The following is a 26,275-nucleotide window of genomic DNA, read 5'->3' on the forward strand; positions in this document are numbered from 1 at the left end:
ATTATTACGAGACCTCATATTTATTCTTAGAGAAGGAGAGAAACAAAAGAAGATGACACTAATCCCCCCCATAAAGTCTTTAGTGATAGACCTCCCACCAAGCTGTATAGAGTTCTGCCTCGCTGCGCCGGAGTGTTTCGTTATCGGGACTTATTTTCTCGAGAAGAAGGATGATGATCTCGTTGACCAATCCAAGGATAAGGCTGTTGAGAGCGGAGAGGATGGGGTGAGTAGATCTGAGGGAGGAGAGGAAGAGTATCAAACGCGAACGGGCAGTTTGCTGGTTTATCGATTGGTGGGCGATGAGATGTGGGTTTTCATTTCTGCTTATCTTCGTGTTTTTCACTTCTTTTTTTGTTCTTTTGGTGTATCGTCTATCTTTTTCCTTCTTCCCTGCCTTGTCTTGCTGGCTTTATAATAGATAGGGTTTGGTCCGTTTGCTTTTTCCAATCCCTACAACTTCTTTGCGGAAAGAGCTGGTGTTGTTCCATGTCCTTGCGGGCTCATTTGAGTGGGGTTTCGGGTCTGTCTGGAAGTTGGTGGCTTCAGGCTGTCTATGGTGTGTGGTTGTTGAGATGTGTTTTGTTTTAGGTATCCAGTGAGCTTGGATGGACTTGGGACAGCGAGATTCATGGAGCATTGTGTCCTCTTTTATCTGTTTTCATTTCTCTATTCTTTCTTTTTCTCCCCTCGAGTCCAAATAATTCCCAGTCACTTCGACAGCCACGTCAATATCAACAAGAAACAACCCATTCTTACAATTTCCTTTTCTTGTTCTAGTCAAATACAACAAACTCTCCCAACACCCTACGCGATCCTAGACCTCCACTTCTCGCCGCACGACCCCAACCTCCTAGCAGTAGCAGGCTCGACCGGCGTCCTCGAACTTTTCGTTTTCGCCCCCTCTAACAACCAGCTGAACCCTTATTCCCGACATCAGCTCTTCGACCCCTCGGTCTTGGTTTTGTCGCTAGCGTGGCACACAACTCGGAGCGATGCTGTCGGAGTGACTGCGTCTGACGGCGGGGTTTATACAGCTTTTGTTTCGTCTGCTTCGTCTTCGTCGAGTAGCGAGAAGACAGGGGTGAGAAGCGTGCGACAGATCCACTGCCACGAGCTAGAAGCGTGGACGCTAGCGTTCGAGCAACAAGCAGACGAAGACGAGACGACAGAGCGCAGCTGCGCGGTGTTCTCTGGCGGCGACGACGCTGTGTTGCGCTTTACTTGGCCTGTTGCACTACCCTTACCCCCTTCTGCCTCATCACAAGTCAAACCTCTCGAAACAAATTCCGACAACGAATCTGACGAAAACCAAGAGGACGAAAACCCGAAAATGCAATATATAGACCGCCGCATTCACAACGCAGGCGTCACGGCCATTCTGCCCCTACCGGGCCGGAAACAGACCCACATAACCATCACAGGCAGCTACGACGACCATATCCGCGTCGTGCACACTCCGGTCGTGGGGCGCAAGGTCATTCTCGCAGAGGAGAATCTCGGGGGAGGGGTTTGGAGACTTAAGATGTTGGAGCAACGGATTGAGGAGGGAAGGTCGGTTTTTTATTCTTTTCCTTTTACCCTATCTCTTCTTTTTCTTCTTTCCTAAGAAGAGCCAAGATATGTTTCGATGTGGACAAAGGCGATAGAAGCTAATAATCCTACAGATTCATCATCCTAGCCAGTTGCATGCACGCGGGCACCCGCATCGTCGAGATCACAAGACCGAGTAGAACTCCAGAAGGATGCGAGCAGGACGACGAATGGACGATCCAAGTGCTGGCTCGATTCGAGGAACACAAGAGTATGAACTACGGCAGCGACGTGCAACCACTTTCTTCTTCGTCTGCTTCTTCGCGGGCTATAGAGAATGGGGGTAGAGATGTCAGGACGATCGTGTCGACGAGTTTCTATGACAGGCTGGTTTGTTTGTGGAAGTATCCAATCTCGCTATAGCGAATCCTCTTGGGACGATATCTGGGCGTGTGGACTTGTCAGGAAAATCAAGAGTTCTGGATGGAGATGTGAGATAGGGCGAAGCGAGGTTTTAGAAGTTTTGATTATTGCATTACTAGACGTTGACGTCGTACTTGAAACAAAACAGACAAGCAAGGAAACGGGATATCAAGGGCAGCTAACAAAACAAAAGCAAGTAGCAGCATCGTCAGCATCGTTTCAGATTCAATCACCCTCTCAGCCAGCCACGCAGTACTGTCTTCCTTCCACGTTCAACAAGTCATTGAATCAGCGAGGAAGGATCCACTAGTTCAGCCACACTTCTAGTATGTGGAGCTTGCGGCGACTCTCTCCTCTTCGTGCACAGGGTAAGGAGGCTCGGCAGTGGAAGGAGCGGTGGAGCTAGGGATGGTCTCGAGCTGAGAGTGCTGCGGTTGGTACTCCGAGGTCTCCTCGACGTGAGTGGTAGGGGCATGCGCATGCTCAGTGGTGGTATATGTGGGCTCCTGAGTGGTATAGGTCTGTGCTGCACTATCGGGAGAGTATCTCTCAGTGCCGTTCCCGCTAATAGGCATGGCGTTGGAGCCGAGAGCACCAGCCGAGCTATGGATGGGCTCGACGTTGGGCTGCCAGGCCCTCAATTCCTCCTCGGCCATGTTGAGGATCTCTCTGCCGGCTACCTCATTCTCATAAGGAGGGTGAGCATCACCGGGCACGACTGGGGTGTCGTCGAGGAGGTTCAGAATCTTCCTTGCGTTCTTGGCAAGGAGGATCTGCTTCTCGGCGCGCTCGATGTAGGCGGCTGTCAGGATGTCGAAGGACTCCTTGATCTTCTGACGGGTGATGTTGGTCAGTTGGGCCTCGGCTACGAGGGACTGAGCCTCGGCGCGGACGAGCTCCTGCTCGAGAGTGACAATCTTGGTAGAGCTGGGCTCCTTGTACTTGAGCTTCTGGATTTCGTCTTGGATCTGATAACAAGATTAGCATATGTTGATCACGATCGTCAAGTTCACAAAAAACGAACCTTGGCCTTGTGATCTCTCGAGGGCTGGACAGAGCTCTCAGTGTTACGGATCTGCTTGAGCACGCCTCTGCCTTCCTCGAGTCCCGACGCTAAGCCATCCTCCTGCTCTGCGATCTCAGACAACAAAACGCCGAGCTTGTCGGAAATGTCAGAGATGGCGTCGTCGCCGGTATCCTCACCCCATTCACTAAGTTGCGTGGCAATGGATGCCTGCTGCTTGGCGGCATTCTCGTACGCGCTGATGGCGTGGTTTTCCGACTTGATCAGCTTGTACAGCTTCTTGGACATCTCTGGCTGATTGATGCCGCGGAGACTGGACATGGTGAAGCGGTGCTTGGGCGCCGACTTCTCGGCATGGCCTGAGGAGCCCTCGCGATGAGAGCGTACTGAAAGAGCTCGATGCCTGAGTGAGGCATTAGCTATGCTGTAACCAACGGTGTGGCCGCTTGACGCCCGAAGGCTACGCGATATGCCGACTCACATTGTTTATATATTTCAGGATCAAGGATATGATACTTGAGCTACTTGATGTGAAACTCGAGAGTGAAGAGTAGGTATGCGAAAGAAAAGAGGAATGATCTTTTTTTTTTCTTAGAAAGAGAGATAGAGGTGTGTATAAGGACGCGACAACGGAATGGCCGCTACGTCATTGCTCACATCCGCCTGCCACCCGCCGCCTTTTGGCTTCCATTGAATCCATCGAATCCATGGATGTTTAAGCATTCCACCAGATATTCTACTGTTGCCAAGATGAACACTAGTTCGCTCCATCAGATCGCATCAGTAGAGACAAATATAGACAAATGTATTGGAAACGTCCATGTTCGTAGTGTTACCCATTATCGCCTTTGGTTGCCCTGACAAGAACTTTACATGCTTTACAGATTCAGACTCCGACTCCAGCAGAATCGCCAACACCTGATTAGAAGTCTTGTTCCTTTGACAATGTAGCTTGAGATCTGTAAAATGCTTCGGGCCCCAATGATGTATTACTGCTCCACATACACAACGCGGCTGGAGCGGCGATATGCAATATCCCTGGGTTGACTCTCCCGACTCTCCCGATACACATAGCGAAGATCCGGCCCGCTCTGCCGGTAATGGTCTCCACTGTGATGGTGTTGACTTCTAGACTGCGGGATTGGAGATGTGCGACGTCTAGTTTCTCTGACCGGGCCAGCATGATATCTGGAGACGCGTCTAGGCGGTTCGTCGTAGTCTCGACCCGCTCTCTCGTCGCGAGCTGTGATGAGGCACATGGCTTTGAGCTGTCTGCTTGCAGTAGGTGGGGTGCGGGGCTGCTGTCGCAAATACAGTAGAATGGCTGAGTATAGTTCTTTATATGTTATATATGGGCTGTCAACGCTTTCTGCTTGATCGCGCAATCGGGGTAAGGATGTATTGAGATGAAATACGAATTGAAAGATATCAAGTAACTAACTAATCTTGCGCAGTGTGCCTTAAGACTGCACCTCGGGACAAACTTTGTCCAAAGGAATAGCAGGCTGCGGCTCACTCGCAAACAATGACGTCGGCCAATGCTGTGCCAGATTCAGAGGAGGTGCCTTCTGTGTCGCGGCTGGCCTTACTTATCAAAGTAAAGCTACAGTAAGGTACCTTACAGTATGACTGCAAGAAGATACGTCTCTCGAGTATGGCATAAGCCACCGTCAGATACATTGAGACCCATCTGAGAAGCCACCACTCTTGCCGATGCTGGTTACCAGAGGCCAGCCAATCGATTGCTGCAGAGAGTTTCTGCCTTGTATCAATCTTCCTCGCTGTCCTCAGAGGCCACCAAGACCCGTCCTTTGCAGACGACGACCGTCGACTCCTACTGAATCGTCAGCAAATAAGTCCACACAGATTACATCCGGCTGTCGCTGCTAACCTCGCCATAGTCATGCTCAACATATTTGAGGAGGACTGGGAAGAGCGAACCGATTAGAACAGCATCTTCGGGCTCGAGAGTTGTATCCTCCATGTATTCTCGTTCGAAAGGTTGCTCGGCGCCTGTACTCCCCGGGTCGATCATAAATGCTTCATACGACCCAACTCGGTGATATAGTTGCTCCATCACGTCTAAGCCTGGTTCTATGGCTTTCGTCAAACCGCCACGCGCTGAGTCACTGATATCTGTTAAGAACAACGTTGACAGGTTTGTTTCGATGATCGCCTGGATGGCCGCTGTCGCAGTAGCTCTGATACCCTCGAAAGGTCTGATATCCTTGTCGAGGAGAAACTCCTCCGTTTGCAACAGCCAATGCGCTGCCTTCTGGCGATCTGCTATCGTGTCGTAGTCTCTGAAACGTCAATCATATGCGGCTCCAAGTCTGCAGCGACTCTTACCAGCTTTAACTCCAGGGTAGAGTGAGTAAATGGGTTTGACCATCGGGTCCTTGGACCAGCTCAAGACATATCCTGGCTTAAACATTTTTGTCAACATGTCCCCCACCCACATAACAACGATATGATGTTCGTTGATCATGCTTTCGTCGGTTCTGAAATTAGGCAAGTATTGCTTTGTAATATCACCGATGACTCCATCGGTATTGTGCATGCCTATATCAAATCAGCTTTCTATGAAGTGAGATGATGGTGGTATCTCTCGTCTTTAGCTTCCCGCTCACCTGGTCTAACATGCGCGAAAAGCGACATCGCCCTATCGCGTACAAGATGGAAGCAATCACGCAGCCTTGCTTCGATGGCTGCGTCCGATACTTGTCTTCTAATGTTCGCATTAGATGCGATGTGCTGCTTGAGTCGTGAGACCGTGTTCTGCAGACTTATTGCGTTGTCATTTCTTTTGCTAATCTCTCGCTGCAGATGTTCAATACGACAGTCACTCTCCTGTAGCTCCTGGTTCAGAACAGTCGTTAGGCCCTCAATTATGATGGCTCTCTTTCGAGATATGTAAGTAGCCTCGCGGATAGGTCTTTCTCTCTTGACATCCCTTGTAGGCTCTATAGCACCGCTTTCCTGCGACTGCATTTTCTGTTCACTGACCACTGCGAAACTGAGTCAAAGGCAGATTGTTGATAATGATCAGGACTTAGGATGATGGTTGACTGTATATAGCTCGAAGATATATTCTTGTGTTGCGCTTTTAGTGTGAGTATATGTTCAAAGAATCATGGAAGTAATGCCGTTCAGCTGATTGCTATGGGCCTTGAGTGATTGTCGCGGATACTTGCAGATGTGGACCTTGACGATGCCCATCCGAAGTACTGACCGTTCACAAAAGCCGCAACTGGAATGTACTTGTTGTCGGTTACTTTGGCTATGTAAGTGTTGCTGCAGACAACTGACAGTTGTCCTCAATTGGCTCTCGCCTCGCTCGAGCTTCACTTGTTGTTGCCATCATTCTTAATGACCTTCACCCTCGAGATTTCTCCTTGCACCGTGGTATAGATCATCCCTCTTCTTTGACCACATAAAGCCCTTCATCGTCAACATCTTCTTGTGGACTACTTCCATCGGCAACGAGTTTCCGTTCTCAGGAGTGGCCATCTCACAATCTGTACGCTGACCCTGGAAACATAAGCCAGTTACGAACCAGATGGCTTCATCAAATCCTCCTGATCGCATTGTGGTTGGCGTGGATTTCGGAACGACCTATTCAGGGTAAGTCATCGTATCATGCCTTCAATCTGAAGACATTAATTCAAAGAGTCAGTGTGGCTTTCGCGTATTCCGGAAAGCCGGATGCACCTGATGACATCTCAGCAGTGAGGAAGTAAGTCATTCCTCAATTCATCCACGGAGCTAGACTGATCTCCTGTGTAGTTGGCCCGGATCGAATGGCTCTACATGTGACAAGGTTCCTTCCGCGATACACTACAATGAAGGAAATACAATTAACGCCTCATCCAGTGCCGGCAGGAAGCGTAATTCGTCCGGCCATGTCATCCACACCGCTCGGTCTGAAAGACCAGAGATATCTTGGGGTTACATGGTTGAGCCTGAGCAAGGTGGATTTCTTTGCTTGAAGCTTTTGCTCGATCCGGCACAGGAATTGCCCAGCTATGTATCACCAACGGACATTCAATCTCAGTTCAGGAAGCTGAACAAAACAGCACTGACTGTTCCTTCTGACTATCTGTCTAAACTTCACCATACAGCCAAGCAGGCTTTAGCCAGGCACTACGGACAGATCATGAGAGATAGCACTGAAGTTGAGTTCGTCATGACTGTTCCCGCCGTATGGTCTGATACGGCCGAAGATGCTACGCTCAGTGCTGCGAAGGCTGCTGGGTTCGGCCCGAATATCTCTATGGTTTCTGAACCAGAGGCTGCTGCGATATATGCCTTAAAGTCCATTGAACATCATGCTCTCAGTTTAGGGGACAGCTTCATCGTTTGCGATGCAGGTGGAGGTACAATCGACCTCATCTCTTATGAGATCAAGTCATTAGCACCACTCCAGCTCGTTGAAGCGGTACCAGGAATAGGCGCGGTAGCCGGGAGCATATTCTTGAACATGCGATTCGAACAGCTGGTGAGAAATCGTATGGGAGACGAGCTGTTCGATAAAGTTGTCAAGAAAAGTCCAAGATCATGGGCAAGCGCTCTCGGCCATTTCGACAATCACGTCAAACGTTCGTTTAACCCCTCTGATGATCCTGAGGTAGTTGACAACACCAAATTCTATCTCCCATTGCCAGATGTGCGGAACATTCAACAGCCGGCATCAAATCTGGGTTCCTGGACTTGTCAATCGCAGAGATCGCAGAGAATTTCCGTCCCATCGTCGAAATTATTGTTGAGTGTATAGAACGTCAGAGGAACGCACTCATAATAAGTGGAGAGAGGACTAAAGGTCTCATCCTAGTTGGAGGTCTGGGTCAGTCAGACCATGTTTTCAAGAAACTCAAATCTCGATTCGCCAATGATGACCCACCACCACCTTACAGCGAAGAAGAGCCTGACCTTCATGCTCCGGATGCGGATCCTTCAAGGTTCATCATCATGCAACCCCTCAACGCATGGACCGCTGTTGCCAGAGGCGCTGTCATCAGTGGTATCAATGGTGTCCAGCTCGTTGAAAGTCGCATGGCTCGTCGACACTACGGAGTATTGTGCAGTAAGATTTACGATCCTTCCTGTCATTCTGAACACAACAAGTATTGGTGTGATATGCAAGAGCATTATCGAGCCAATGATCTCGAATGGCACGTTAAGAGGGGAAAGACCGTTGTATCCGGAGACCCGATCCTACTTGACATGGCACATGCACAGCGTGATCCGTCCTTGAAAACGAACACGAAGTGGAGTATCATAGTGAGCGATGAGGAGGTAGCTCCTGATGAGTCCACCAAGACTAGCCTCACTCGCGTACTTTGCAAACTCTCTTACAATATCTCTTCGATACCACAGAGTAGCTGGGTCACAAAAGTAGCTGCCAGTGGCAGAAAATTTTATCACCGCCCTATGAAGGTTGGCATGACATTCCAGAGCGGAGGAATCCACTTCGACTGCAGAATTGACGGCAAGGTCATGGGCACCGTCCGCGCAAACTACGAGTGATAAATCGGCAGAGCAGCAGGATCGAGGCCTTCTAGCGAGATGCATCCCTCAGCGGTACTCAATCGACAGCTATCAACTTTGGCAACGTCGACAGAGGCCATCTTCTTGCACACATCGGGCGTTGATCCCCCTCTTTCTATCATTTTTCCTGCTTTTCCAAGGATCCGAGCAGTGAGGACATTATCAAGTTTGCACACTACAATAGCAGGCTTCCTAGATCATCACCGACTAGGATCACTACAGCCAGCTTTGTTTTTGACTTCCATAGGATACATAAGTAGTCTCCAATAAAAGCGATATAAACCCAACATGTTCCAATAAGTGTAGACAAGCCTCTAATGAAGACCGTATATATACGGTATTCACACGACGAGTGGTGGGTTTTCGTGTGAGTGCGGTACTTGTATAGTCCGTCCCCTTTTCTGGTCTTCTCTGCCTTTAGCACGAAGCAGCCGCTTTCACACTACTAGTCATCGTGGTCTACACTAGCCAGGCAAAGTGCGGAAAGTAATGATAGTGAAGTGTATGTAAGCTATTGATTCACCACCCACACGAATTGAGCAGTGCTCAATGGCATTCTTGTCGCGCATGGTATTGTGGTATACACAGAGTCGGTATCTGAGTACCATAGGTGGATCACCCGGCCTTACAATACTCTGGCCACAACTGCAAGATTCCCACCCTGCATTCAGGAATGCCTTGAGCCAATATTTACAATATCCCTTAGTCTGCAAAACTCCTCGCTCTCCGACATTTCCAACCTTCACATAATGGTAAGAAAAAAACACATCGCGAAACGAAAACCATGTAGCTCCAGAAGAGAAAATCAAGACTTGGTCCTCTCGACCCCCCTCTCAACAGACTTGCCATCCTCCTCATCCCCAAATCCCACACTATCGACTCCATTCACCAGCCTGATCTTCTCCGCGCGCACAGTGAACCACGTCAAGCCTCCGCTCCAGAAGATAAGCGCGATACTGCACCCGATCATGGCCCACATGCCCTTTGTGAAGTCCGGGGCGTCGTCGGCGGAGTAGAAGATGATGCTCCACCAGGCGTTTACGGCGCCGCTGAAGGCGTTCATGGACGCGATCACAACCGCGCGGAAGGTGTCCTGTTCGTATCGGAGGGCATCGTTGGCCCAGGCGAAGAAGGTCGCTTGGCCTTGGGTTGTGTTATTTGGATGTGATTGAGCATGGGGAGAGGAGGGAATGCGAGGGGGTGGTCAAGGCAGGGGGAGAGGAAATACTTACAGGCGTATACTGATCCGGCCCAGTAGTATGCAGCGAAGGTAGAAGCTTTTGTCGCGCTAGGAGCCAGGATCATAGCCGACGTTATGATACCCGTGATGCCAATCCAGTAGCCGACTAGATAACGTTTGCCGCCGAGGAAGTCGGTCAATGTTGCCCAGAATAGTGTGGATATGATACCGACTGCGGGAACACCGGTCGGATAGTTGTTGAGGTCGGATATGGTGTAGTTTTGGTCTTTTTGATGCGCTTTCATGTACAAGGATAGCAGCGAGTTCGAGGAAAAAGACTCGGTTTCTCCAGCAATTACCCAGAGCATCACGAAGCCGTACCAGTACCATGATCCGAGGACGTGCTTGAGGAAGCCGAGGGTGAATGGCGAACGCTCGACTACGGGCGGTACACGCGAGATTGCGAGATCGCGCTCTGCTTGAGATAGATAGGGCACCTTTGTTGTGGATGGAGTGTCGGGGAATAGCGTCCATCCGTAGATGGCAACTGGAACGCAGAGGAGACCATCGATAATGAAGAGCCATCTCCATCCCGAAAGACCTTGTAGACCATCCATTGAGGAGTGAATTCCTGTCTGGATGAACCCACCAATCATCGTACCAGCAAGACCGGATGCTGTGAAGATACCACTACGTTTTCCCAGCTCCCGTTCGGTGTACCTGATTCGGACTTAGATAAAAGTCGAGGTGATATGGGAAATCAAAGGTAGCTCACCAAGATCCCAGAATGTAATGGGTTCCAACAAAAGTACTCGACTCCGCGAGACCGAGCAGGAAACGAATCGCCATTATGGCCTGCGGGCTGTGTGCTGCCGCAGTACACATCGTGAGGCAACCCCACGTGAAGAGCATACTAGGAAAGAAGATCCTGGGGCTGAGATAGGTCGTGGCTATTATATTCGACGGTATCATTCCAATGATGTACCTGTAACATGGTCAGTCGAGATCTATATAATGATGCGTCATACTATCTTACCCGCAAGTGAAAATGGTATTGATTTGAGTGAGCTGATTGCCCTTGAAATTCAGGTCTTCTTTCATGCCGGAGACATATGCATTCGTTAGATTGCTTCGATCAAGCTAGAAAGTCATTAGTATCCGGTATCTAAGCTCTTGTGGTGGAGGTCCGCACATAATTCAAGAAATACATCAAACAGCAGAAGGTCAAGATGAAGAAATCGAGTTTCTGCACAAGCGCTCTTTCACCAGGAGCACCCTCTCCCGGACGCAGATAGTCCCTCAATCTCGTCCTGAAAGTCATGGTTGATCTCCTTGCAGTAGATGAACGTTATGCTGAAAAAGCAGGGTATGCTGAATGTAAGTGCACAACCGGCGTTCACATGCTTCTTGTAGACATTCAATGACCACAGTCAACCACTATCTCATACGAAGACTCGTGAGATAGGTGCGGCCAAAACGAAGAGATGATAGGCAGCCTCGGATTGTAATGTTCTATGCAGATATCAGATGTCTGCCAATCAAGCATATCACTACCAAGTTTTGACACCAAGATTAGCATTTAGATACGCCGGACCGGCATCATGGTAGCAGCGCGCAAGTCAGGTAGAGAACTAATCGATCTGCCGCATAAATTCGCCCGACGCTTGAGCGATAAGCGCGCCGTGGGGCACTGATAGGGTGAGGACAGAATATGGGGTATTTACGCCGACCATATAAGGTGGAACGGCATACCTAGTGCAAAGGTTAATCTGAATAGACAGACCATTATACATTGAACCACTGTCCGCCATAGTCTACAATCTGTCCTGCTCCTCTTTTAATATACATAGACAGTCGCCAGCACCATCATGGCTATCGGGAATCCCCCACAATGGGAGTCTATTGCACAAGCCAAGAGAGCAGCTTTACTCCAGTCCATACCTCCGGATTGGATCATATCTGATGATCTGCTTCCTCCCGACGATCAACTTGATGTTACTTCGTTTCCGAAGACTAGTGGATTCTTCACCGAGCGCGAGCTTGAAATCACGTCCACTCGCATCCCGCAGTTACTCGAGAAGATACACACGCAGCTCTTGACATCGGAGGAGGTTACAAAGGCATTCTGCAAGCGAGCTGCAGTGGCGCACCAACTGGTGAGTCGATACTGACTGCATAGCTAGCATTTTCCGAGGTTAATAGTGGCAATAGACGAACTGCCTGTCGGAAACACTGTTTCCCGAGGCGTTGGCTTCTGCGAAAGCTCTTGATGAGCATCTACAAAAGACTGGAGAGACAGTAGGACCTCTTCACGGGCTGCCAATCTCGCTCAAAGACCACTTCAATATCGCTGGGAAGGACTCGACTGTCGGGTTTGTATCATGGGTTGGCAAGCCAGCAACTTACGACTCAGCTCTTGTCGAGATCCTGAAGAAGGCCGGTGCTGTACTTTACGTCAAGACAAATGTCCCAACGGCAATGATGATTGCTGAATCCGTCAACAACACTTTCGGTCGTACAGTCAACCCGCTGAACCGTAAACTGACTTCGGGCGGAAGTTCTGGTGGAGAAAGCGCTTTGATAGCTTTTGGGGGTAGTCTGATTGGAGTAGGATCTGACATAGGTATGAACATTTTACCATGTTTCTAGGCCAATGCTGATGTGATGGGGAAAGGTGGATCTCTACGCATCCCTGCAGCATGTACCGGCATCTTTACCTTGAAGCCGTCTTCGGGACGATTTCCTACTGGAGGATGTGTATCAGGTCTTGCAGGCCAGGAAGCTGTGTCAAGTATCAACGGGCCAATGGCAAAATACCTTGATGACATCGAGTTCTACGCCAAGACGGTGGTAGGCGCAGAACCATGGAAGTCAGACCCGAAGTGTCTACCGATACCTTGGAGATCAGTATCAGTGAAGCCCAAGCTCAAGTTGGGAGTGATGTGGAACGATGGCAATGTTAGGTATCGAATCCAATGCCTCGATTGACAACATCGCGAGATTGACAGAATATAGGCCAACGCCTCCGGTGCAGAGAGCGCTTCGAGAGACAGTCGAAAAGCTGAAGGCTGCAGGTCACGAGGTCATTGATTGGGAACCTACACTTCATCTAGAGGCACAAGAACTGCTTGTAAGTGTACAAAGCCCGGATGCGGGAGCCTGCTAATATGCCACAGAGCGGCTTTTTCCTCGCAGATGGTGGAAAAACAGTTCGTGAGATTCTCGACGAAGTTCAGGAACCATTCCGGCCAGAGATGAAGGGCTATGCCGACGCATCAGAGATTGGGGCGAATGAGCTGTGGAAGCGTCACCTCCAGCGCACTCAACTTTGCAAGGACTACCTAGATCGCTGGACCAAGGCAGGCGTTGATGCCATAATCTGTAAATGAGGTACACCTGTAGCCACGAGATATATCTGACTCATATGGCCAGGTCCGACAACTCCTTACACCAGCGTGGAGCACGGTAAATTCAAATACGTGGGATACACCGTAAGTGAAATTCAGTGAGCCAAAGCGGTATCGAAACTGACAGGTGCTCAAGGGAGTTTTCAACATTGTCGACTACTCGGCCGTGTCCTGGCCAAGTGGGATGTATGCCGACAAGTCACTTGACCAGCCAAAGATTGACGCCGAACCCTTTTCGGCATTGGATGCAGAAATTCAGCAAGATTGTGAGTACGAGCAGACGCTGGTAGTAATCTAGACTAACAGTCGATGCAGATGACGCCGAGGTGGTCCATGGAATGCCGATAAGTCTTCAACTAGTGGCACAAAGATTGGAGGACGAGAAAGCGATTGCAATGACCAGACTTGTACTGGAAGCACTCTGAAAGTAGTGTATGAGATCTGATGCTGCTGTGGTGTTGCCAGCCCATGACGTTTTTATGTATATAGTGCCCTGATAGGTGACATGCATGTGCGTCTGAGACCAAGAAATCCAAAGCTAGAGTTATCGCATAAATCCTGATCAGACCTTTTCTTTATCTGGCTACAATGTTAAGCCTTAACAGTAGCAGCAGATGACATAGCGATGATTATACAAGAGGGAGACCAAGGTACCTAGGCAAGGTAACTGAGGTAAATACTTGGTAGTTGGAACTTCCAGTGGCTCATGTGGCTTGTGACAGGGTCCGTGCACAAGACTTTACCGTTTCAGGTGGCGGTCAGCGACACATGATGAATATTACCTTAGTGTGGACAAGCACATCTCACACGAGTAATACTGCCATTTACATACGTTTTGTCTGTTTGTTCATATGATTTCTTTGGGGTCAGCTGCAATAGGCATCAACTCACGCCGGGTAATGACTGTTCGTTATTTGGCATCTGGAATCTAAGGTCATATCAGTGGCAAACATTGGTATTTGTGAACAACGACATCTCACACCAGAGAATTAGGCAGCAGCGACCGCAGCAAAGAATCATGTTTGCCTTACGATCTCGTGAGTCGTTCCTTCCTCGTCTCCCCGCCAACAACCTCCATCATTGCCCCTCATTGGCACCCCCCGCCTACCATCATTTTCCTTTTCACATTTCAAGAACCCATCGTCGCTGACAAGTACTCTTATCCATCTTACAGTGACCAAGTATCTCTTCGGAGACGCAAATAAAGAATCCATCATCGAACTGCCGCAAGGCCAACTCTACATTGTCCGACCCCGCTCGCCCAAGGGCTACTCTGAGCTTATCTTCAAGGACGCCGCTGCCTCGATCAAAAGGACTGGTCAGGAGTTCCAGTATCAGCTAGTGATCCAACGTGCCTACGAAGAAGGCGAGGCCGAACTTCTAGAAGAGGACGGAGGGGACGAGCGAGCCACAGACGGTCCGCTTTCAGACAAGGACGAAAAGACCTTCCTGCTCGACGAGAGCCTGCGATTCAGGGCAGACATAAGAGAGAGCGGCGAAATCACGCTTGCCTGGCTCGACCTCAGCGGAGATCCTGGCGACCTGTTCGAATTCGTCTGCGACCCCTCGACACAACCCGAGACCGCGACCTCTTTCGCCCTTGTAGCTGCACAGTGCCAGTACGAGCGTAAGCACCGCCAGAGCAGAGAGAACGCCACCGAGGCCGATCTAGACGAATTCACCTTTGAAGAGGAAGAGCCTTTGCCCATAGCGAGTCCCTTGGCAAGTCCCATCCTATCGCCCGCCATCTCGCCATCTCCCACTCCCATTCGTACATTCAGTAGCGCAGCCACCACACCCATCAAGCACGATCCAGACATGGTCAGAGAAACTCCCAAGAAGATCAGGGCTCCCCTGCGTCCCCACGAAGAGAAGCCCACCCAAGCTCCAGCTGCCGCCAAACAACCCGAGACTCGTGAAGTCCTGTGCAATCAAGATGTAGAGCTGCATCTCTTCGACTTTCAGTCAGGAACTTTCGTTCTCCAGGACTCCAGTGTCAACGCTACAGTCTCCGAGGTCGGCAACTGGAAGTACTGGCTCCAAATCACTGGCAAGGAGAAGGCCTGGCTAGGTTCTGAAGTCAAGCCCGAACTCAATCCCGTCTTCAACTTCGAGTATCTCTCCTTCATTTTCAACTGCTACACGGAAGATGGCTCCGCCTTCTCCTGGCTTCTCAAGTTCAAGGCTCGTGAGGACGAGGAAGCCTTCCAGGAAGGCCTCATGCAGGCTCTGTGGGAGCACTTGAACGAGATGAAGTGGGCAAAGGCAAAGGACACCGACAGGGACTACGTACTTGACGCTTTCAATGATTTGGTCCTTGAAGATGCCGACGACGCACGGGAAGCGGCAGCTGCCGAAGAAGATGAGCTGGCTGCTGAGGAAGAGGAGGAAGAGTATGAATCCGATGACGGCCAGCGCAGCGAACACTACGACAGTGACGAGTCTGAAGATGATCTCGAAACAAAGGACAGCGATGGCAACGTCAACTCGCAGCTTGCCGTTGGCTACAAGCATGATCGATCTTTTGTGGTCAGAGGCTCTAAGATTGGCGTCTTCAAGCACACTCCGGACAACCACCTACAGTTCTCTACCAACATCTCCAGGGTTGAGACCCCCAAGGGAAAGCTCTTCAGCCCGAAGAAGATCATGCTGCACGCCGAAGACAGGAACATGATTCTGCAGAACCCCGATGACCCCAATTCCTTGTACAAGATGGACCTGGAGTACGGCAAGATTGTTGATGAATGGAAGGTCCATGATGACATCCCCGTCAGCACCTTCGCTCCTGAATCGAAATTCAGCCAGATGACTGGAGAACAAACCTTCCTGGGATTGTCTAACAACGCCTTGTACCGCATCGATCCTCGTCTTTCTGGCAACAAGCTGGTGGACTCGGAACTCAAGCAGTATGCCACCAAGAACGGCTTTAGCGCTGCTGCTACCACCGAGAAAGGATACATCGCCGTTGCCTCGAGCAAAGGTGATATCCGTATGTTCGACCGTCTTGGTATCAACGCCAAAACCCACATCCCTGCTCTTGGTGACCCTATCATCGGTCTTGATACCTCTGCCGACGGTCGCTGGGTCCTCGCTACTACTAAGACCTACCTGCTGTTGATCGACGCTTTACAGAAAGACGGCAAGAATGAGGGCAAACTCGGTTTCGAAAAGTCGTTTGCCAAGGACTCCAAACCCCAACCACGTCGTCTGGCACTTACCCCAAGTCACGTTGCACAGTTCCAACATGAGACAAAGGCACCAACGTCTTTCACACCCGCTCGCTTCAACACTGGACCCGACAGCGAGGAGACCACCATCATTACCGCTACGGGACCGTTCATCATTACCTGGTCACTCAAGAAGGTATTGGCTGGTCGCAAGGACCCATACAGCATCAAGCGATATGCTGAGGATGTCAAGGCGGACAACTTCCGCTTTGGTAGCGATAAGAATATCGTGGTCGCACTCCCGAACGAGGTCAATATGGTCGCTAAGAGAGCCTTGCAAAGGCCTACGCGCGAGAGTATCATGGCCACACCGAGAAAGGGCGGGAGGGGCAGCTATCTCAGCAGAAATGACATTGTCAACAGTCCATACTAGACATGGATCACTGGACATGTGTGCGTGCTGCCCGTGGTGGCTTTGCCGAGAAGTTCGTTTTGACTTTGCAGGGGTTGGAGGGGTTATCATTACTATTGTTGCGTACGATACCACATTACTTAGCAGCCTCAGAGGCTGGGCTCACAGGCGTTCGCTACGAGGTAGATAGCTAGCACTGCTTGCACAAATGGAATTCAATCATGTTTTTATCGAAGCATACCGAGTCTTGCTATCGAGCCGGTGATGGAACATATCCAAGGCCTCTAAAGTCGGGTATGCTGGCCAATGCTGGTGCGCAGACCTGAGGCGGCGAAATCCGCGCGCGCCCTGTTTCGGAAATGCGCATACATCTAGCGTCCAAAGTCCCACTTCATCTTTCTCTCTTCTCCATCAGTTACAATGCAGCAGCCGTTCCACGTCGATGCGGGCGAATGCTTGTCTTGAAGTCGTTTGCCTGCATAGATTGCCGGCTCTTTTGGGCTTGAGCTTCTGTTGGGCATGTTTACTTCTGCCATTTCCTATTGTCATGGCATGGGTCATCGTTCAACGGTCATAGGATTCCTCAGCTCGAGTCATCCTAGCCATATACACGCCTCGGGACCGAGCAAGAGGAGCAGATATAGGTGGATAGCAAAGTGTGACGATGGCAAGTACTGAGACTGATGTCTGTCTATTGGGGACAAAGTATTCTGTGATTAGGATTGCCACATAATGAGAAAATCACAGCAAGCATGTTTCGTGAACTTCAGAGAACCATGTCCGACGTGGCACAGCAGCACATGAAACTTTCTTTGTCTTTTTGGTCAGTACAAATCTCCATAGCTAAACCAAGTCACAGGAATGTTTCTCGCGGGAGCCGGGGGAAACTTTTAGTCATTTGGACTAAGACTTTTGAAACAAACAGTCAGGCAAGGCGTGCGTTTCCTTCCTGATGGGATTGAGCAAAGCCAAGGTCCCCCCTATCAAGCATCACGTGCGATAGCAGCTTTCATCAACATGCTCGATTGTCAATATCCCATGGTTGCTACCTTGGCTTTCAATCTTTCTTTCCTTGTGTTTCTCGTTCCAGCAGCAGTGAATTGCCGGTAGGAGTTAGACCGCCGAGGGCGACAGCAGATCAATATAGGTGTTGATGACATCGTTGCTCTGCGTTTGCGCGGGTCCGCTCAGTGCTCCATCGCTGCCTATAAACCTTCTCGCACTGCGCCTGACCTGCATCTCCGACGAGTATAGACCTGTCTCCCGAGTTCTATCCATCTTGTCCATCCCCCAGGCTGCTATATTCGCTGTATCCCGAGAATACATCTGGCAATCATCAAAGCATGGATCTGTACTCGCAGAACCGCCTCCCTGGAGGTTATCCAGCTGATCCCCCTGCTTGGGAAAGATTCATCTTGGGACAGCAGGATAATTGCCAGGAGCCTTATCGTGGGTCGAGACGTTTCACTGTTGAAGGCATCCCATCCTTCGAGAGTTTCCAAGCACGCCATGACGGACCTCACGATAGAAGCGTGAGTGGATTCAGCTCTGGTAATTGTTCCACCAGATCGATGTCAAGCAGTCCAGAACCCTCGGTGTTCGACATGACCGACCTCAGAGATGATCTGCCCGGCAGCAAGCGCGGTTCTCAAGCGTCATCGATGACTGCTAATCGAGCAAGACACGGTTATGGCTCCTTTCGCGGCTCGCCACTCCTTGCCTCTCCACGTAACAGTCCGCTCAACTCGCCTAAAAGAGCACGTCGTTTCAAGCGCGAGAGCTCTCGCCATCGTCATCAACCGCGTGGATCGACGTCGTCCTTTGAAGATGGCGTTCGCCGCGACAAGGCTCGATTCTTCGCCCAACAGCAGCAGGACCAGTACCGTAACCATCGCACCGGAAAACAGAGCAGGTACTCTGCCATGCCCAGACGTGAGCAATTCCTCAACGTTCCACAGCAGCCGTACCACCAGAAGCGCCCATCGAGCCTGCATCCTCGCTCATCCATGAGTCTGTATCATGAGTGGCGTCAGGCCTGCGACGAGCAGCTACGTGAGAAGTCCACCATGGATTTCATTCCTGCGCCTCCTATTGCTGCTTGTGGCAGATGCCAGCACCTGATGCTTTTTGACAGGACTGAGCATCCACCTACCTGCATCCACAGCCTGGAGACTCTTTTCCGCGGTGCCACATTGGACGCCCGCGTCGATCCTACCACTGCTCCAACCACTGCTGCCACCCCCGTCATTTTCGCCGACGACAAGATGACGTACTTGAGGATCCTGAAGGACGAACGTAACAGATGGCACACTGACCGCTTTGGTGCGTGCAAAGCCGAGGCCAAGCCAGCTATTGAGTACAAGGCCAAACACCTGTTCGTCCTTACCAACGAGCTCTTCGAGCGTGAGAAGAAGAGACTTGACGACAAGGCGGAGATGCAAGCTGCTGGAGCGTGCACTCACTACCCGACCGACACTCCAGCTGCCCAGCCCAACGATGACTTCTTCTCAGGTGGCGCGGAGCCAACAGCATGGTAGTTGGACACAAGGAGCAGGGCCCTTGTCATGGCGGGGAGGTCTGAGGATGGGACAGACAGTATATGGACACTGCCGCTGTGGCCCATTGGATTTGTTCTCTATTTTCCCTACTTCATGGGATTCCGGAATTGATGCACTTAACGAGAGATGAACTGGGGGCGTTGCGGGTTCTTTCCAGGCTTCTACAGGAAGCCAACCCAAAAGCGGGAACAATTTTGATTTTCTTTTCTTGTTATTTGTTATTGCAAACACCTTTCCGAGCAAGCATGGGAAGCGACACCCACCCTTCTTTGAGATTAACATGCGACAAGCTGAAGCCCACGACAAAACAAATCGATAACCCAAAAAAACACAAGGTCCGACCTTTTTTACTTTTCTTTAGGACATGCACTACTGCGATAGACCAAGATGGACCGTGCAAACACCAGGATAAAGCACAAAAACATACACACATACACACACAGACGACGATCATTAGTGAACCCAAACAGGATGACAGCAACTTCATTTCAAACTTTTCTTCACTTCTATCTCCACTGGCTAGAGGAGCAGCGAGACTTTGGTAATCGAGGGCGGATCAGAAACTGGGGCCGTAAATAAAGGCACTAGAAAACGTGTCGAAAAAAAGAAATGGAGGGGAAGGAAGCACGAAGGAGGAAGACAGTACTGAAGCCCAACTTGGAAGCTCGAGTCTATAGACAATCAAAGTGTCCCCCTATTGATTAGAGGTCAAGAGCGATGAAAAGAGTGGTGGCATAGATTTGAAGACTACAAAAATCACAAAAAAAAGTTAGAAATAAGTATGCAGAATGGCCTAGAGGAAGGATTCCCCTGCACTTCCGTTTATACGTTGCCTTTCCTTCCAGTGAATAGTATGACGACGATGACCTTGACTATACACAAAAGTGAGATGAGTCAGGCTAGAAGCAAAATACGAAGGCGACAGCACGAATGGACAACACGGACCGACCTTAGTTCTGGAAGTCGACAAAAACGCCGAGAAACCCGCTCCAGAAAGCAATAGATACCCTCTGCGCCTCCCTCGCCAGCCCCCTCCCCTCCAAGAAAGGCCGTACAGACTAGGTAAGGTAAGGTAAGGTAGGTAAGGTAGGTACTCTACCTCATCCCCAACGTCATAATCCTCGAAAACAAGAAATCCCATAGCCCCAAGAACCGAAGGGCACAAGAACCTACCTAGGTACCTTGAGGGTACAAGAAACAAACCTATCTACCTTAGATATTGCTCCTGCCCCCTTTTCTCCTGCGACACCAGACCGGACCGTGGAAAACCAGACCGTGGAAACCCCAACCAAGGAAATCAGACCAAGGAAACCAGACCAAGGAAACCACTGATATCCAAAACCATCAAAGGCAAGTCAAATCAGGTGCTAAAAGCCCAACTAGCTGTGCTATAGCGGATTCACAGATGGCTGGTAATCAACTATGCATCCAATTTATTTCAAGGTTCAGAATATGCTCCTGGTCTTACCGTGTCGTGGAGTATTGATCATTGAGATTCGTTTGGCGTCTATTGAGCAATGAGATTCTTTTGGCTTCTGTTGGGATTTTTTTTCGAGAGAAATGGGGAATAAATGGGGCGTGTATGGTTTGGTTCTTCCGTTTCTGTGTCGTTAGAGTGCTTGGTCGCGGAATCGAGGTGTGGGGGATCTGGCCACGATTTTCTTACTCTCCCTTGTGTTACTGATGAACATCTGGCGTAGCTGACTGTTTACTGCCGCTCTATACTGCCTCGAAGGGAGCAGAGGAGGACAGGATATACGGCAAGACAGACATGCGTACATGGGAGGCAGAAGTCGATGGCAGCAGACAAGAGACAGATGAGAAAAGAGGCATATAGACATTTTTGGGGTTAAAGGCTATACCTAACAGAACATGGAAAAAGAAAAAGAAAAATTCGTCTACACCATCAACCTAATGCCACTGCCAGGGGCACCGATGGCGCACACTTGGCACACCTTGCACACGATTCCCTTGTACTGCGTGTGGTATTTCGTTCCGTCAAAGGGACAGGCCACGCTCTGCTCGCCGGCGTAGATGGGAGTGTATGACGCGGCGCAAATGTCGAACTCAGCGAAAGAGTCAAACTCGACTTCGGTGGCGTCGCCGGGTTGGCGCTCGCAGATTGCCTTGATCTTCTTGGCCTATAGGAAATCGAGTGTCAGTGATTTGTGGGGTTGTGATAACCAGGAGGAAAAACTTACGCTCTCCTTGAATCGGGCATTTGTCCCCTTCTCAATCAGAGTGTTGGCAAAGCCGAGGGCGCTGCTGAGTTGTCTGTTCTTGTTCGCAAAGTTCATCGCAGAGAACAGAGCGAGGGTCTGATGTTGAGGCTCAATGGCAGGCACGGTAAAGTATGCCGACAGCTCGAGCGCTCGCTTCTTGTCGTCGTCGGAGAAAGCAGCAAGATCCGTGTTGGATCCGACAAGTGATCTCCGTGAAAGCTCAATCGACATGGCGAGTACGTATTGTCCGGCTGTGTGAATGAGTTGCTTGGCCTGCGAGTTTTGTGGTCAGTAAGGAGTGAAGCATAGAACGAGACAGGACGAACACACCTCCTCAAGTTGCGATTGCGACGTCACGGCGTTGACGAGCATCAAGTGCAGAATCTTCCTGAAAGTCTGTAAACCTTCCTCCAATTTGTTCTTCTGCATGTGCTGCTTGCCGAGCACCAAATCGGAGCTTGTGATGGACTCCAGGTCTCTCGGGATGAGTGGCAACAACTTCCGTGACTCCGTCTCCTTCAGAGTGCGGCGCACGTGGTTGACCAGCGGCGGCAGGCCAGGGTTTGCGGGAAGGAAAGTTCGTGACGCAGAGTAAATCTCCTCGAATCTCGCCTCGAGAGGCTTGAAGTTAACGGCACCGACTTGTCTGTTCAACAGGTTCATCGCGGACTCATAAGATCCAGCAGCGACATGGTCGGCAGCGACCGGTGAGTTGCGCATCCACGCATCTGCCTCGCTGCTGCCGGCACCGGTGTCAGCGCTCTCGACATTGACAAAGTCTTCCTCGACTTCGGGAATGCTCTCGTCGCCCATGTCCCAGCCTTCGGCATCCTCGTCGTCCTCTCCCTCTTCGACAGCAGCACTGCCTCCAGCGCCGGTCTCGGCCTCGTAAAAGTCGTCGTCAGTGTTAGCGTTCGTCGCCGTGGGGAGCTCCTCTTCGCCGCCTTCTGCGAGCAGTGCCTTCTCGAACGAGGAAGCACCCGAGGACTTGACCGGCCAGTTGGACCGATACGTCGGGGCAACAGCGGCAGGTCTGGAGATGGGAGCGCCCGTGGTCGGTAGGCTGATCTCGTCTTCGGTCAGACCGACAGCCTCGAGAATGCTGCGACACTCTTCCTCCATGCCGTTCGCCTTGGCGGTGAGGTAGGCCAAGGGGTACTGGTCAATCTCCTTGAACATGTCGATGCGAGTCTGGACATGCCCGAGGTAGAGCGAGTTCTGGAAGCGAGAGGTCATGTCTCCACGGTGCTCTGCAATCTTGGCCATACGCTGGAGCTTGGCGTCATCGCCGGTGGTGAGATAGAGGAAGGAGAGCTTGTCGAAGTTGCGAAGCTTCTGGTAGGTCATCTCGACGACCTGGTGGTTGCCGTGGGCCAGGGCCTCGGTGCTGAGTCTCTGCCACAGCTTGGGTCGGTCGAGCTGCTTGGCCATGTCGACGGCGACATCGAGGTTGCCGCACTCGATGGCGAGCTCGAAGCGGGTCTGGGGATCCTGCACGAACTGCAGGGCGATCTCGGGGTAGCCCTTCTTTTGGAGGTAGGAGATGATGCTCTGGCCGACCAGGCTGGACGTCTTGATGATGTTGAGCATCTCGTCGTAGTGTCGCTTGACGAGAGCCATCTTGAAGCGGTACTCGGTCGGGTCGATGGTGATGACCTTGGGCTTGGCGGCACGGTCGAGGCAGTAGACGCTGGTTCCCTTGACTCTGACGAGGTAGACGGTCTGGTCGAGAGTGCGCACGATGCCGTTGTCGCCGTTCATGAGCGTGTACTTGATGTGGTTGAGGGTCGAGTAGAGGAGGACTCCGGTGTCGTCCCAAACGGCGCTCTTGATGCGAATGGTCTCGTGGAGGGTGCTCACCTGCTCGAGGGACTTTGTCACGACGGTGACGTTGTGCTTGCTGAGCAGGGCGGCGTGGAGGCCATCGGTGGACCAGACGACATACTTGACGCCGGTGACGGCGAGCTCGGCGAGCTGCTTCTTCTGCTGGATGTCGTAGAGGACGACCGAGGTGGCGGTGATGAGGAGCAGACAGCCGGTGCCGCCGAAGTAGACGTCGACGGTGCCGTGGGGCGGCTTGATGGTCTTTGTGGTCGAGTTGGAGAGATCCTTGATGTCGATCTGCTGGCTGGCCTGGTTGAAGACGGCGAAGCGGTTGCGCGCCACAAAGACGGCCGAGGTGCCTGGACCGCGCAGGGTGTTGGTGGGCTCGACAGCACCAGAGGCGTCGCGTGGAAGGCTGACGAGCTCGTAGCAGCCGCCGTCGGCGGGCGAAGTGACGAGGATGGCTCGCTCGGCGGGGTTGTAGGACATGGAGCGCAGAGGAAGCCAGGGGGGACCGAGCTTCTTGAGAGACAGCATCGAGGGAGTCTCGGTGTTCTTTGTGAGGTCGTAGGCGCGCACGTGCTTGTCCTTGGTCATGTAGAACAGGTTGTTCTGGTAGACGGCCGAGGCGGGTCTCTCGCGCTCGAACTTGAAGACCATGACTCCGTTGTCGTGACCGGCGGCGAAGAGGTTGATCTCGGGGTGGGCGGCAATGACCCAGAAGCGGTCGTTCTCGCGCTTGAAGGACTGCACAGAGGTGCGCTTGTTGAGATCCCACATCCTCAGCGTCTTGTCCTCGCCGACGGAGAGGATCAGGTCCTGGTGGGGGTGGAACAGACAGCCCGAGGCGTTCTGGAAGTGGCCGCGGCAGGTGTCGACCTCCCAGGCCTTGGTCTCGCTCATCCTCCACAACTTGATCAAGCGGTCGTCACCGGCCGAGACGATCAGAGGAAGGGTCGGGTGGAAGGAGACCCAGTTGACCCCGCGGTCGTGGCCCTCGAGGACGAATTTGACGACGGCGTCGGTGTTGCCGAACATGTCGGCCTGGTTGGCATTGGCGCGGGCCATCTGGTCCTCGAAGGTCATCGAGGTGGGCGCCGAGTGCTTCTTGCGCAGACCTGAAATGTCCCAGACTCTTACTGACTGATCGAGGGATGCGGACACGACGAGGTCCTCCTTGGGGTGGAACTGGGCGCACATGGCGTAGTGGTTGTGGCCGGTCATGGTGCAGACTGGAAGAGGAGCAGAGAGTCAGCAGAGCAGGCAACAATGGGAGATGGGAAACGATGTACTCAGCGATCTGTTCTGCCAATTCCATATCCTGATGGTCTGGTCGTCCGAGGCGGAGATGATCCAGGGCAGCTCATGGTGGAAGAAGACGGTGCGCACATAGTCGAGATGGCCATTGAGGGTGAAGAGACACCTCCTGGTCTGCAATGACCAGACCTTGATCTTGTAGTCGTCGCCTCCGGATACGAACAATGGCTGTGTCTTGTGGAAGTCGACGCCGCGGACGGGGCCGTCGTGCTCTTCGAAGCGGTCGATCAGGGTTCCCATGCGGTAGTCCCACAGCTGGATAGTGGATGAGTGCAGCGACACGAGGATCCATGGTCTGGACTTGACGGTCAATTTGACTGTGACAATGGCAGGGTTGGGGTGATGCGAACCGCTTGGGGTGGAAGGCCAGGCCTTTGGCTCGCGAGGACTTGGACTCGAACTGTCATGACAGATGATCAGCCATCTGATCTTTCAGCAGCACGTGATAGTGCAGCTCGCTCTAGTGCATTGGTATAGAGACAGAGGAGGGAAAAGGTTGGCTGGAGGATACCTTTGTGAGCATTGTGGGATAGGAGGTGGTCATGTTGTTGGTCTGTTACGAAGCCGTAGCTTCACGCATCAAGGGTGTTGTGCGCAGTGGATCAGACGCGCAGGTCTGATTTCTTTTTGTTGTTTGACGAGAGACAGACAAGTGATTTCTTGATGGGAGAATGGAGAAAGGGGTGGATGAATGTCGATGTGTTGTGCAGTAACAAGTACAGACAGCAGTTAGAGAGATGCAGCTGTCGCGCTCCTTCCCCCAATAAACTGCCTTAAAGGTAACAAGTGGAAGTCTACGTCTACGTCTTGGTCTTAGTCCTGGCCCTGACTCGTGGCTTTTGTCTCTCGGTGCATTTCTGCCCCTTGACTTGACTCGTTTGGGGTTTTCGGCCTGGACCGTTTATTCGCAATGCCAAGTTGACGGACGGCCGCTTGTCTCGATTAACCCAAGGGTCTTACTTTTATAACTAAAGCTGGTTCATCAGATCTCGATCACAGATATACAGTGTGTTTCGATACTATACATCTAGAACAAGATGAACATCATTCGGATTATGTCATTCACTCCTCTGTCAGTCATTAGACAGCAGTAGCAATGCATACTTTGATATGTGGATTCTCACAGCGATAGTATCATCAAGTGTAATCTATCGCTGCCTCTCTGCTTTCCAAACGCTGATCTATCTGTGTCTGATATCTGCCTTTCGACCATCGTCTCTGACCTTCTGCGTCATACTGTACCATTTCACAATCACCAATCAACTCTTCCTTTACTGTGCCCCACCCGTTCTACCTACCCCATTTACATAGACACTTAGTCGCAATCCTGCTCGGCGATTGCTCTCAAATGGTTTCTTATTTATTACCGTGAGACTTGCACTCGACCATCAGGTTATGGCACAAGTCGCCACATGGACCGGACTTTGCCCAGCATCACCAACCTCGACCACTTCATTCGGTCTGGAGTCAGTGAAGTCGTCGACCAATTCATTTTCAAATCCTTTATCCTCGGCGCACAATGCACCCTCGAATAATGTGGCTACAGTCCCCGATAACAACAATGACGACACCTTCCACGTCGAGGAACTCCCGGACGGATATTCCTACCCCGACCCTGCCAATCTAGAGATCCTCCGTCCAGACGAGACAGAAGAGTATCC

At 51.3% G+C, this 26,275-nt stretch overlaps 7 protein-coding genes across 7 annotated transcripts; 4 read left to right on the forward strand and 3 right to left on the reverse strand.

Annotated features, from left to right (window-relative positions):
• Positions 1-52: 52 nt before the first annotated feature.
• Positions 53-1,956, forward strand: AAFC00_001225 (uncharacterized protein; the record flags this gene model as incomplete). The annotated part of the gene is made up of 3 exons (XM_069340387.1): positions 53-309; positions 781-1,554; positions 1,668-1,956. The coding sequence occupies 3 exons, from the start codon at positions 53-55 to the stop codon at positions 1,954-1,956; spliced, it is 1,320 nt and encodes a 439-aa protein (XP_069203856.1).
• Positions 1,957-2,279: 323 nt separating this feature from the next.
• On the reverse strand, positions 2,280-3,463 carry AAFC00_001226 (uncharacterized protein; the record flags this gene model as incomplete). The annotated part of the gene is made up of 3 exons (XM_069340388.1): positions 2,280-2,924; positions 2,981-3,383; positions 3,462-3,463. Coding segments are annotated over 3 exons (1,050 nt in total).
• Positions 3,464-9,332: 5,869 nt separating this feature from the next.
• On the reverse strand, positions 9,333-11,028 carry AAFC00_001227 (uncharacterized protein; the record flags this gene model as incomplete). Its single annotated transcript, XM_069340389.1, has 5 exons — positions 9,333-9,670; positions 9,760-10,427; positions 10,483-10,692; positions 10,744-10,847; positions 10,900-11,028. The coding sequence occupies 5 exons, from the start codon at positions 11,026-11,028 to the stop codon at positions 9,333-9,335; spliced, it is 1,449 nt and encodes a 482-aa protein (XP_069203858.1).
• Positions 11,029-11,575: 547 nt separating this feature from the next.
• AAFC00_001228 (uncharacterized protein) lies at positions 11,576-13,539 on the forward strand (the record flags this gene model as incomplete). The annotated part of the gene is made up of 8 exons (XM_069340390.1): positions 11,576-11,863; positions 11,919-12,330; positions 12,382-12,670; positions 12,723-12,837; positions 12,884-13,088; positions 13,140-13,198; positions 13,251-13,380; positions 13,430-13,539. The coding sequence occupies 8 exons, from the start codon at positions 11,576-11,578 to the stop codon at positions 13,537-13,539; spliced, it is 1,608 nt and encodes a 535-aa protein (XP_069203859.1).
• Positions 13,540-14,132: 593 nt separating this feature from the next.
• Positions 14,133-16,714, forward strand: AAFC00_001229 (uncharacterized protein; the record flags this gene model as incomplete). The annotated part of the gene is made up of 2 exons (XM_069340391.1): positions 14,133-14,151; positions 14,289-16,714. The coding sequence occupies 2 exons, from the start codon at positions 14,133-14,135 to the stop codon at positions 16,712-16,714; spliced, it is 2,445 nt and encodes an 814-aa protein (XP_069203860.1).
• A 1,322-nt stretch (positions 16,715-18,036) lies between these two features.
• On the forward strand, positions 18,037-19,230 carry AAFC00_001230 (uncharacterized protein; the record flags this gene model as incomplete). Its single annotated transcript, XM_069340392.1, has 1 exon — positions 18,037-19,230. The coding sequence occupies one exon, from the start codon at positions 18,037-18,039 to the stop codon at positions 19,228-19,230; it is 1,194 nt and encodes a 397-aa protein (XP_069203861.1).
• Positions 19,231-21,149: 1,919 nt separating this feature from the next.
• AAFC00_001231 (uncharacterized protein) lies at positions 21,150-25,158 on the reverse strand (the record flags this gene model as incomplete). The annotated part of the gene is made up of 6 exons (XM_069340393.1): positions 21,150-21,392; positions 21,453-21,746; positions 21,804-24,529; positions 24,590-24,909; positions 24,965-25,014; positions 25,126-25,158. 6 exons carry the CDS (start codon positions 25,156-25,158, stop codon positions 21,150-21,152), a joined length of 3,666 nt encoding a protein of 1,221 aa, XP_069203862.1.
• Positions 25,159-26,275: the final 1,117 nt, after the last annotated feature.

The sequence above is a fragment of the Neodothiora populina genome (assembly GCF_041146345.1).
Source record: "Neodothiora populina strain CPC 39397 chromosome Unknown canker_contig_12, whole genome shotgun sequence".
In the NCBI taxonomy this organism is placed as follows: domain Eukaryota; kingdom Fungi; phylum Ascomycota; class Dothideomycetes; order Dothideales; family Dothioraceae; genus Neodothiora; species Neodothiora populina.